Source organism: Microcaecilia unicolor, chromosome 2, assembly GCF_901765095.1.
Source record: "Microcaecilia unicolor chromosome 2, aMicUni1.1, whole genome shotgun sequence".
In the NCBI taxonomy this organism is placed as follows: Eukaryota; Metazoa; Chordata; class Amphibia; order Gymnophiona; family Siphonopidae; genus Microcaecilia; species Microcaecilia unicolor.
The window spans coordinates 433,020,294-433,033,844 of NC_044032.1; the positions used below are offsets into that span (position 1 = coordinate 433,020,294).

Below are 13,551 nucleotides of genomic sequence, written 5' to 3' on the forward strand. Positions count from 1 at the left end.
TCACTTTTTAATGGTTTAAATTTGGTGTAGCAGATTTCCTTTTCCTAAACTGCAGTGAATGGGAATGGTGGCCCTAGCGAGTCCTTACACGGGTTTCCCCCATGTGCTAAGGCCATTTTTACTGTGGCAGTAAAATGGCCAATTTCCAGTTATTTGAATTAAAGGTCATGCACTAATGTTAGCATTAACAAAAGCAAATGAACACTTACTGCCACCCATTTTGTAGGTGGTAAGGGCTCATAAGCTACTCCTGTGCTAATCAACACAGGGTAATCTAGATGCACAAAGTGATTACTGGAGAAGCGCCCACTCCACCCCCAATACCCCACCCCCCTCTACAGAAAAAAAATTCAAAAATTCTCTGGCACAAGGTTTGCACACACTAATGTCAAACACCGAAGGATGCCCGAGTGCAGCCCTTTTAGGCTGTTAGTGTCTAACGCAGCTTCATAAAAGGGCCCCTTAATGTTTGGGAAAAGTGTCTATTCACAGCACCGATACTTGAAATGTATTTACTCACCAAACATTTATAATATAATAAGAGGCACTGCTCTTGCTAATCTGTCTCAAGAATGTTCTGGAGAGATCACCTCCCAGTGTAACTGAGAAATTCAGTCTCTCTGCCCTCCAGAGTCTTAATTAGAGCCAGTTGTGATGGTATTTTTTTTTTCAGTAGACACCTGCTCACTGTGAGACCACCAACTCATTTCAAAAGGTCCCACACAGGGTTTCAGATAGCAATAGCTTTCGGGTATCAGCAGTCTGAGTTCATTCCCTTTTCAAATGTCAAAATTTATGCAGAAGGCTCAGTTTAAACCCAAAGAAATAAAACACTCTTAAGATGAACCTTATCTCATGCAAAGGAAATGCACTAGTCATCTTTACTGGAAAAAAGAGCCTTTTTAACAAAATAGCTTTCAGTGACAGGAAAAAAAAAACCTGGGATCTTTGTCATCTGCAAGAGGCTGTTGCAGATGACAATGATCCCAGGTTTTTTTCTGTCACTGAAGCTATTTTAAGTGCTTTTGTAATTTACAGGTCACAGCTGCTTGATTTTCTGTTTAAAATTTGCCTTGTAGCCTACAGGGAAGGTGTCCTTATAAAAATCCTGGTCTCTTTCAGACATGCAGAACACAGATAGACCCTCACCCTGTTTAAGTATCCACATACTAAAAATAGAAATACGTAGACAAAAATTAAAACTGAACTCCCAAGAAGCCAGACTCTGTATACAGTGCAGCATCAGAGAAACAGTGATGCAATGCATCCACTCTACTCCCCTCTACTGTAAAAAAATATAAAGATATCAGATGTGCAAAAGAATCTAGCTCAAAGCATCTTATTTAATAACCTCTGCGAGATCAACTCATTTTAATAGCCATGTAATTCAAAAATGCCTTCAGGGGCTGAATATTGACTGGAAAGTGTTTTTAATTTGTAAGCTTCTCTGTTGACATACACATCTTCCATGCAGAAAGAACTGCACAACAGTTTAGGAACAGACAACCCGCAGAATTCATTCTTATCCTCAGAGCAATGATGTATGCATTTGAATTTCATTAGCCTATTGCCTAAGTTATAGAAACAACAAATAGATGAAACTTACCATGAAACCTTGTTCTCCTGGTATGCCTGGTTCTCCCTTTAAAAAGAAGTTATATCTATTACCGGTAGGCATATAGCTGTTATTTTGTGTTACACATGTAGTAGAGCAAAATAATAGCCATAAACAATTTACTGACAAAGAATATTTACAGGTTACCTGTGGGGAGCCCTTTCACCCATACCTCCACTTCTTTGTCTACAAACATTATGCTGCTCAATGATTACCTTTACGAGACAATCTGAGGAGGTTGGTAGATGTATTCTGCTTTCATTTGGACTCTCAACAGGAGTTATTATTGGATGTCAGAAAGGAAGATAATAATGAATAAGACAGACAATCCATGTGCATCCTCCAGTCTTCTTCATTTGCATTTTTTTCGGATGCATATCATACTGTTGACCATGGCTTTCTTGTCAGCATCAAATTGGTGAATATAACCATTAGGCAGGGCCGCCAAGAGACTGAGCCGGGCCCGGGACAGGGCCGCCGCCATCGGGCCTGGGGCAGAATCGTCATCGCCGCCACCGCCGCCCCACCAAAATCATCATTGTCGCCGCCGCCGCCAGTTGCAGGCAGCGCAGCTCCTTCCTCTGAACAGCATTGCCTGACCCTGCGGCTGCTTTCCTCAGGTCGCACGTGCTTAGTCTCAAAACTGAGCATGCATGACGGCTTGAGGGCCCAGCAGCTGCTAGGCAGGCAGTGCAAGGGGGGCCTGGCACCGGAGTTTTCTCACTCCTGCTTCTGTCAGGACACGATCACCCAGGTCCCATCAGGAGCAGGAGAGAGAGACCCCTGCCCCGGGCCCCCCCTGGAGGCCCAGGGAATTTTGCCCCCCCCCCTCTCGGTGGCTATGTCCTTGGCAGCCCTTTTACAATGTTGTGGTATCTGTACCGCAGCATTGGCATGCACCAATTCGACACTATCGCCAGCCTACCGCAAGAGCTGGAGGCAGTGCTGCCCCCACTGTGCACCATTTTCAGCATGATGGGAAATTGCTTTTATTTTTAGTGCCGGGAGCTTACTTGGCGGTAATCGGGCAGCGCCACGTGCAGCCTGGCTACTGCTGAGTTAACGCAGGAGCCCTTGGAGGCGGTAAGGACTCCCCCAGGAAATGGCCACACGGCAAGTGTGTACTTACCGCACAGCCATTTCCTTTTTTCTGCTTTTACCTACTGCAGTAAAAGGGGCCAGAGCACGCAGAAAATCCACACGTTGACGTCACCGCAAGGCTCCTTTTACTGCAGCTTGGTAAAGGGGGCCCTTAGTTACCGAGAGGCCTGTTTACTAAAATGTAGTAACATTTTCCACTTACTGCACATTAGATGCAAAAATTACAATGCGATAAGTGCAAAGCCTGTACTGTAATGTTTGGCGGTGTGTCCAGCATCTGCCCTGCAGTTACCCCACAGCATAGACGTTTACTGCTCTGTAAAAGCATCAGCAGAGAGCACAGTACGTGCATGCACAATATCTGGAAGCATTTACTGCAGGCCACTCTATAAAAAACAGATTCCTCATCTGCATCACAACCGTCACGCCCCCTTGATGATGCTACACACCTCCTAATTCTCACTTACTGGGGGTGACCTGGTAGGTTAGTGGGGGAACAGGAGTGAAGCACACATGTTTATTTTGTACTCCATTTTTGACAAAAGTTGAATATATATTGAAATAAATGAAAAGAAAAAAAAGAAAAGAAAATGTACCTGCCTTGTCACCAGCCCAGATGCAAAATAGCGTTATCTGACCACTAGTGGTAGTTTTGCAGTACTACTGCTAAGGGTTAAGTTGCCAAATAAAGAGCAGGGGATTAGGAGGATTTGGAAACCTCGTCAGAGGAGTTGAATAGAGTTCTGGAGAATAACCAGGGGGGTGGGAGAGGAGTCTGAAACATCACTGTGTTGTGGGAAGGTCTTGAGTATCATGGGGGGCATGGTTGGGAGGTTCTAGATGTAAATTGGGGGAACTGTATTTTTTATGCAGTGGGCTGCAGTAACTGCCTACTGGAAGCCTCTTCTGGGGATGTTAAGTGCACTCATGCTATCTGCAGCTTTGACTGTTTTACTATGGCTACTCAAATTACTGAGGTTGTCCCTTAATCTTCCAGCCACCCCATGCTTGACTGTTGACATTAGTATTGTAACTGTGACTGCTCTATGCACGTTTTCCAGGCTTGCTTTGTCCAATGAATATCCCGACATCTCCTATTCATATTTGTTCTAGATATATCATTGTTACTTTTACAATTGTTGGGATCAATATTCAAAGAGATTTAAAAGGCCATAAATGGTTTCTGGTTATTTAAATAACTTGTCTGAGATTAACCGGCCATATTCAGTATCGCCTAAGTAGATAGTGACGCTGAAAATGCCTGGTTATCACCTAAGCCAAAACCGGCTACTTTGTGGGCGTTCTGGGGTGGAGTCAAGACTTAGGGGCCCTTTTACTAAGGTGCACGTAAAAGTGGCCTGCGCTGATGTAGACACATGTTTTGAAGAAGCGCTGGTCCATTTCCTCAGCGTGCCTGGAAAAAAGGCACTTTTTTTGTGCCGGAAAATGGACGTGCGGCAAAATTTAAACCAGCGCATGTCCATTTTTAGCCTGAGACTTTACTGCCACCCATTGACTTAGCGGTAAGATCTCTCGCACTAACCGGGCGTTAAGTGTTCAACGTACATAAACTGCTGATTACCGCGGGTAAGTGCCACGCGGTAGAAAATAGAAAAACATTTCTACCGTATGTTTTGGGCACGCGTCAAAAATGGAATTACCACCAAGGGCACACGGTAGCAGGGTGGTAGTGCCAATTTGACGTGCATTGGACGCGCATAGGCGCTTACAAGCCTTAGTAAAAGGGCCCTTCAGCTGGGTAGGATAACCGCATAAAAAGGACCTCACAAAACACAGTCCTATCTTTATGTGGTTGATCATAGCCAGTTATGAGTTGAATATTGCACTTTACTAGCTATGTTTAATCTCACCCTGTAAGACCAGATATTCATTGTCGATGCCCATACATAACTCGGCATTGAATATTAAGGCATGAAGCCACTGACCGCTGCCGGCTGAATATCTATCCTGCTGTTATTATGTGTCCTAATTTTTCTCTTCAGAGGGCCTACATTAATCTACTGATGTGTGAGTAACTCTGGAGCTTTGACTTTTTAACCATTGCTACTTTTTAATTTGTTCCTCTTCTCTTTGGTGAGCCAGGAGTATTAGGCAAGTTATGCAGCTCTTTCCTGGTGTCCTTAGGCCTGCTCGAGTACGAGCTACTTCCTGTCCAAGGCTACAGACGAAATTATGGACAATCCTCGTGATTTTAAAAACTGCTTCTCCTATTTTGTTTTTAACAGCAATGCTATCCTTTGAATGTGTTAGGTAATCACCCTACTCTATCATTAGATTGCTTCCTAATTAGATAAAATTCTTGGTACTGCAAGTCAGTGAGAATTAAAAAAAAAATAATTACATTATTTGTGTTTCTTGTTCATTACTCTCACAGAGGAGTACAGATACTCTTTTACACTGGTCTGAAAATTGCACAGTGTCCTAAAACTCTGCTCTTGTACTTAACATTATGTTTTGGCATGATATAAGGCAGGTATGTCAAACTGCCCATGGGGAAGTTCTGTGCAGCCCCTGTCATAGTATCTAATGCACATTCTAAATTTAACTCTGGTTAATTACATAATGTAAATTTGGATCCTAAGTAATTATAATGGGGAGAAAAAGGAGGCCAAATATTTTAGTGCGGGCCATTGATGAATGTGCAGCTGCCGTAGTGGGTATTTCAAAGCTTTATTCTAAAGATATATCTTGTTAATTTGTCTAGAAATTCTTGATATAGAATCTGATAACATCATTTTCATTGTTCTCGATATTGTTCCCTTTAATTAAGGCTGTATTTCGATTAAAGATATGGGGGGGTTTCCCCACTGCAGTTCCTTGTGACTCTAGGCATGTCACAATCTTTCATTGCTCAGAGTCACAAGGAGCTGCAGTGGGAAAAAAAAGTATAAGGCCCTGTTTACTAAGCCACGCTGTAGGCGTGCAAACTTTTTAGCACATGCTAAAAATTAGCACGCACTAACGATAGAGACACCCATTATATTCCTATGGGTGTCTCTATTGTTAGCACATGTTAATTTTTCACACGCACTAAAAGGTTTGCACACTTACATCGCAGCTAAGTAAACAGGGCCCTTAATAAATAACATACTTTTAATCACGCAATTAATCACAATTACAAATTTTAGGGCCTTATTTACTAAGCCACGCTGTAGGCGACTAACTTTAGCGTGCACTAATGCTAGAGACACCCACATATTCCTATGGGTGTCTTCAGTGTTAGCGCTCACTAATTTTTAGAGCGTGCTAAAAAGTTAGCATGCCTACACTGCGGTTTAGTAAACAGAGCCTTCAATCTTCACTTTACTTCACACAGGAATTATATCCTGCAATTAGCACAAATATTTCTATGTGGGTCACAGTGTTCAGATGATACACAGTGATCATGATTAAAAATTACAATAAATCAGTTTGAACAGCAGCCCTAAATAAATTAAAAAATAAAAAGTAATAAAAAGATAAGAAATACAAACTACAAATAGACAAATTACAAATTAAAGAATCTAAAACTGCCTGCAGAATAGCTATAAACAGCTGTATAGTTTTCACAGCCTACTTCAGAATTGCAGCTCTACCTTAAACTGAGCTACTATCATGAAAGCCAATGGGAATAATGTACAGTCCAGGAAGAAAAAAATAAATAACATAGAAACAGGACAACTTACCAGTGCTCCAGACAATCCTCTGGGACCGTCTTTACCAGTGTCACCTGGGGGGCCTCTAGGTCCTGGTGGGCCAGGGGGTCCTGGAGGTCCAGGTGGCCCAGCTTGTCCCTGATCCCCCTTAAGAAGAGCCAACAAACATGTAATTAGTACAAGTGCATTGATTACAAATAGTAGCTTTCCTTCAACAGTTTTCCCCGGTCTTACTTATACTTTGCACGGGAAGGGTATCTAGGCTATGCAAAGAGATTATTGTATCCATACTCGATGTACCAGTGACACCCCTGCCAGTACCAGCAGCCTGTTTCTAACAAATGTGTTAATAATAACAAGGCTGTCTTAACCAGACAGGCCTTGCACTTAGCATCTACAACAGTTGCATATTGAATGACTTCTTCCCAAATAAAGAGGCCCTTTTAGAAAGGCACAGGTGGGCCAACGCAGGCACAGTGCACGCCAAATCAGCACTACTGCCCGGCTAGTGCGTGAGCCAGGCGGTAATTCTGAATTTGGCACGTGCCGAATCCCACGGTAGAAAGTAATTTTATATTTTCTACCATGGGCTACTTACCGGGCAGTAAACAGCAGTTGGCACACGCTGCATGCTTACCGTGCGGGTAGCGTGTGAGACCTTACCGCTAGGCCAATGGGTGATGGTAAGGTCTCAGGCTGAAAATGGATGTGCGCTGGTTTCAATTTTAATGCCCCTTAAAAAAAGGCCCTTTTTCCTAGACGCGGTAAAAAATGGCCCAGCACATGCCCAAAAGACATGCTCACACTACCACAGGCCCCTTTTTACCATGGCTTAGTAAAAGGACCCCAAAATGACATATTATAGTATACCTAGGATTTTTTTTTTAATGTATTACTAGATTATTAAAAAATATTGGTTGACAATAGGACTGTGGCATAGGAAAAGGGTCAAGCTATGCAAATATGAGCAAACAGTAACAAAGCAGAGATGGCCAGAAGAATGGAGACTTCATCCTAGGTGAATATGTTTATTTGAAAAATCGGACATGGGCCATGTTTTGGCTACACGCCTACATCAGGGGTCTAGAGTAAATGAAAAAATATATTTAAAAAATGACAGAAAAAAATAAGATAATTTCAAATAGCTTTAAAAATAAGAACACAAGACCATAAGAATAGCCATACTGTGTCAGACCAATGGTCCATCTAGCCCATTAGCCTGCTTCCAACAATGGCCAATCCAGGTCACAAGTACCTGGCAGAAAAACAATTAGCAACAACATTCCATGTTAACTTATTAAAAAGTGCAAATAATTTATACTTATCAACTTTTTGTAAAATGATTTGTGAAAATAAGAATAAAAAATACAAATCTTTACCAGCCAACAGTGGTTAAGTTGTAATATACACAGAAGACAACAAAGAGGAGAACAATGATACTTAAAATCAATTGGAGAAATATACAACATGAAGAAAAGGCAAATACACCAGAATACCCATATCTCTAGAGGGCTTTAGAGAAAAAAGTCATGAAAAACATGTCTTAGAATATACTTATATTTGCTACAAAACCACTAACAGAGCTCCCTACCCAAACTCAGAAAATGTCACACATGTGCTTTAAATTTAAACACGTCTTCCCATGCTGTGAAAGATTGACAGCAGGATTTAAAACTTTTTAAAAAATTGTTGGTTAACCAAAAAATGTGATACTACATATATAGAATTTTTTGTTAGACATTGCAGCATTTATGTCTCAAAATAAAAACCTGATAAACATAAAAGTTAAAAGATATTTTATTTCTCTTTAAATACAGGCTCCACTACAGATCAAATAACAAATCAAAAACAAAAAAACCGTAATCCATAGCCACATCATAATAGATATTACATCATTTTAATGAATTTCTAAAATTCATAAAAAGAACCATTTAAAACAAAAAAAGATGCAGAGCTTACAAAGTCTAAAGAAATTTCAGTGCGGTGTCACGTTGATAGACAAGGATTATAATCAAAATATGACCACATTAAGAGACTTTTCTCTTTTTGCAAGGGGATCAGTATATCTAAGATAAAATTACTTAAACACAGCATCTCAATAAGTGTAATGCTGCTCCATGTCAACTCCTCCAAATTGTTCATCTATGTTGAAGATCTCCATTCTTGCTACTGGTTCTGCTTTGTCACTGTTTTTAACATTAGGGCTGGGCCAAGTTTTAATACCTTGATGGTAGCCAAAGAATCATTGCAAATGAAGGTCAGAACAAAACAACAGAAGTTCAGGAATAAGAGTTTTTGTACTGACTCGAAAATATTGGTATTGTAACAAAGTCAGATTTCTCATTTTTTTAGTTTAAAAAATCAACAGAATTTAGATGCAGCTTTATATTATATTTTTCAAATAAACCATCTACTTCTATGACTGAACTAAACAGTCTGCACGTCATCATGCAACCAAATAAAAAGCCAACTAGTATAGTCAGCATAGCCCTAATTAAAATTAAAACAGGAATATTTAACATATCTTAGGCTTACTTCTATTTTTCCGTTTTATCAAAAGGTGCATGCCCTCTAGAGAACGTACAGATTGCAGAAACATTCCAAAGAGGAGATATAGCAAAACATATCGTACAAGGTACAGCACAGAGCAATAATCTTGAGCAAGGAAAGAGCAGGCACCTGTGAGATCAAGCACTACCTTAATGAGCCGGCGTTTAATGAGCTGCTGATCAGCAGAGAGAAAGCCATGATTGATCTTAGGAAACACCATCTGATCAGTCAGGTGAAGTCAAAGGTTGAAGTTCAAAGGTGAGAGAATTGAAGGACAGACATCAGAACGCCCCCAAGAAAGAAATAGAGATATAAACATTAGAGTTTTAATAACTAACATATCATTTGAACTGTTGCTTTAATCTGGCAGAGAATCTGTGCTTCACCTTCAAAACAGATTATTGATAACTTCAACACAACGTTCTGTCATTTATAACTAGGGCTTCTGTCTTTAGGTGTTAAACAAATTGTAAATTTAGGTCTTTGAATCCTAGATAATTAGTGGTTCTTTAGGGTACAAAGAAATTGGATGTGATTAGTATTTTCACCACACAGCTAATATTGATGTGTAGCTTTTCTGCTTTGTCAGCCAAGGAGCCTTCAGTAAAGAACAGGGTGGAGAATCCAAGGGAGACAAGGGGAAGGGTAAAAGAATATTTGGTGAAGTATGGCTTTTCCAGTGCTTATCCAATAAACATCTATTTGTTTGGGCATCAGGGATGTTTTATTGATGTTTATCTGTTAAAACCTAAAAACGGAAGCGTTTTGTATAAGTGAAGCTACAAATAAATTTTTTACACGTGATTGGCAAATGCTCCACAAGGTTTTCACATGAAGACCTATATGCACAGATTCTGAAGATAAAGCACCAGTTAGTGTTATAGTCAAACTTTCCAAGCAGCACAGTGTGGCATAAACATGCGTACCATTATATGGAAAGGCAGAAATATTTGGATAATTGTCTAATTATCTGTAATTCCACTCTGCATTTGTAAATACACTGAAACAGGATACATTAGCACACAATTGAACATAAACCAGAATCTGTGATCACACACCTTAACACTTTTGACTTTACTGGGAGAACAGATTTTCTTATTCAAGCACCATTATTTCTGTGCAATCATGAGTGGATACGTCTAACTTATATATGAAATGTTTTATCTGATCAAACAATTAATGTGCATGTTCATCCACACATATGCTGCTAAGAGATCTGACTGCATGTGTGCACATGTCAACCACAAACCTTGACAGTGAGGATCTGATTGCTATGGAGAGCAGCCACTGTGGGGAAGCCTGGAAGACCCTGGGGACACAACACAACATAGCACCGAAACAGAACAGCACAGCACAAACAGCACAGACACAGGTCACTATGGACTAACGTGGCAAACAAAAATGTCTACAACAGATCACGGCTTTGCCTACCCTCAAGGGGCACTTCTGTAATTGGGCACCAAAATTCAGTGGTGTTTCTTGGTCGGCTGCCACCCAGGGCAGTTCGCCGCTGTGTACCCTCTCCCCTGGGTGCAGTGTTGTCCGTCCCCCTGGGTGCAGCACAACACCCCCCCCCCCCCGGGGTGTAGCATCCCCCCAGTGAATCACCATCATCCCTCTGGCGCATCACCTCCAAGCCCCCCCCCCGGGTGCATTCTTCTTACCTGCAGGGGTGCTGGGGAGCAGCCACGCAGCCATCGGTTCCACAGGATCCCTGCTTCCTCTGCCGTGGAACAGGAAGTAACAGCAGAGGGAGCAGGGAACCGGTGGAGCCGACAGTTGCGCAGCTGCTCCCTGCACCCCTTCTGCAGCATGCACCCGGGGAGGACTAACCACCGCCCCGCCCTCGGTATGCCACTGCCAAAATTAGACACCTAGATGCAACTTGCTAAGTGCTAATTCTAGAATGGCATCTGGGTATCAAGATTCCTTTACAGAATACCAGCATAAATCAAGATATACTGTATGCACCCACACTTAGGTGCACCCACCTATGCCACGTTGATAGCAGATGTAATTGTATGAACCTAAATGCAGCACTCTAGTGTGTAATGTACAGTATTCTCCAAGTTATGGAAGTGGGTGTCCCACTCATGCTTCACGCACATAAATGCCTCTTTTGCTTTTATATACTAGGAGGCAGGTTCAATAAATGGTGCCTGACGTTAGGCACTGGTTTAATCCATCCTAAGCTAGTATTCTATAAAGGTCATTCCATGCAGAACAGCCTTTCCAGAATACTAGCTTAGGGGCCCTTTTATAAAGAGGCAGTAAGCCCCACCACATGCCAATCTGGAGCTACTGCCGGCCCAACACAGGCGCTGGCAGTAGTTCTGTCTCTGCATGCGGCATTTCCGGTCCTAGCAGAAGTATTTGAAAACTATTTCCACAGATGCTAACCCGGTGGTAATCAGGCAGTGCCATGCTACCCGGTTACCGCTGGGATAGTGCGGGAGCCCTTACCACCTCAGTGGGTGGCGGGAAGCGCTCCCTCCTGCAATGCCATGCGGTAAATGAAATCCTATCGCATGGCCATTTCTTTTTTTTTTTCTGCCTTTTTACCCACTGCGGAAAAAAGAGCCTCAGCGTGTGGCAAAAACTAGTGCAGGGCCCTTTTTACCACAGCTTAGCAAAAGGGCCCCTTTGTGCTTATTACATGCCTAATTTCAGGCACGAGCATTTATGCCTTCCAAAGGCTAGTGTAAACGCTCACACCCAACTAATGGCAGTTAGCTGTGCAAATGCAGGTATGCCATACAAGCGCACCTAAATTCTGGGAACACCCCTGACCTGCTCCTCTCATGGCCATGCCCAACTTGGAATTGATGCTGTGAAATTTAGGTGTGCATGTTATACAACAGGGCGTAGGACAGATCAAAACATTTTGTTTTTTATTTCCATTTTGCTCACACCTTTTTCAGTAGTAGCTCAAGGTGAGTTACATGCAAGTACACTGGATATTTCTCTGTCTCAGGAGGGCTCACAATCTAAGTTTGTACCTGAGGCAATAGAGGGTTAAGTGACTTGCCCAAGATCACAAGGAGCAGCAGTGGGATTTGAACAGGCCACCTCTGGATTGCAAGACTGGTGTGCTAACCACTAGGCCACTCCTCCACTCCACATAACTCCTAATTACTGCCAAAGAAGTGTCTGTTAACACCAACTGTTGACTGTTAGCATCAATGTAGCCAATTACTTTGTGCGTGAATCTGGGATCCACACCCAAAATTCAGCGCCAAACTTTGGTCAACCTATATAGAATCTGAGCATAAGATACAATTCTGCTGAGTGCTCAGCTATCACGTATGTGTGCAGACGTGTACATTCACCCGTGTAAATGCTTGTATTCTAGATAGTTCGGTGAGCATATAGCAATTAAATGTAGGCATCCTGTTATAGAAGGAGGGAACAATGTTCATTTGGTTTGTTTTACACAAACTGGCTAATTTTGAAAAGCTCTTTCCAAGTTTAATGCATGTTTTACAAGAGGAAACAGGCTCTTATAGTTGTATGCAAGCATACTTGCTTAAAAAATATGGCATGCTGACTACTTGTATAAAGTCTTCGGGGAATTCTACAACAGGATGCTTTCATTTCTGTGCCATAAGGGGTGAATTCTATATATGGTGTTGAAAAAAGCGCTGTTCAATAAGATGCTCTTAAAATTAGTTGCAATTTATAGAATAGTGCTTATGCCCAGGAATCGCGGCTAACTTGAGGTGTGGCCATTTGCACCAACTGAAACATGGTGTACATTAACGTGCCTAAATTGGGCGTTTATCACCATTATTCTAAAACAAAGCGCGTAAATGCTAGGAACTCCCCTGTTCTGCACATGACTCTCCTATTTCCATGCCCCTTTTTAAAACTCATGCATAAAATTTAGGGACGGATCCCATGTCTAAATTTACGTGTGTAAATCCCAATTAAATCTAGTTAGTGCCAATAGGTGCTTCTTAAAAAAGCCATTTATTGGCGCTAATTAGCGCATTATTCATTTTTTGGCAACTTTTATAGAGTTAGGGGGTAAGCATAAGTACATAAGTGTTGCCATACTGGGACAGACCAAGGGTCCATCAAGTCCAGTATCCTGTTTCCAACAGTGGCCAATCCAGGTCACAAGTACCTGGCAAGACCCAAAACAGTACAATACATTTTATGCTGCTTATCCTAGAAATACTGGTAAACAAGTTGCAACACTAATCTATGATAGTCTGCAGCAAATTCAATACAGAATGGTAGAGAGTTAATATTTGAGTGCACAACTAATGTGCTTTTATTTGCGTGTTTTTTTAAGGGGAAAGTCTCATACTGTCATGGGGATAATTTCTATTATACACCCACCTTCCGGGTGAAACCCTTTTTCGTGACTCAAGAAGTCACGAAAAGGGTTTCACCCGGAAGGTGGGTGTATAATAGAAGTTATCCCCGTGATAGTATGAGGCTTATCCTAGAAATAAGCAGAGGATTTTCCCCAAGTCCATTTTAATAATGGCCTATGGGCTTTTCTTTTAGGAAGCTAGCCAAACCTTTTTTAAACCCCGCTAAGCTAACTGCTTTTACCACATTCTCTGGCAACGAATTCCAGAGTTTAACTACACGTTGAGCGAAGAAATATTTTCTCTGATT

General features: G+C 41.7%; 1 protein-coding gene across 1 annotated transcript in view; it reads right to left on the minus strand.

Moving 5' to 3' along the window:
* Positions 1-13,551, minus strand: part of LOC115462122 (collagen alpha-1(XXV) chain-like) — a 323,214-nt gene that overhangs the window by 157,233 nt on the left and 152,430 nt on the right. The window contains exons 6-8 of the mRNA XM_030192160.1: positions 10,172-10,231; positions 6,403-6,519; positions 1,607-1,642 (exon numbers count right to left, since the gene is read on the minus strand). Of these exons, the coding sequence (XP_030048020.1) occupies positions 1,607-1,609 (3 nt within the window). The 5' untranslated portion in view covers positions 1,610-1,642; positions 6,403-6,519; positions 10,172-10,231. The remainder of the gene's footprint in view (positions 1-1,606; positions 1,643-6,402; positions 6,520-10,171; positions 10,232-13,551) is intronic.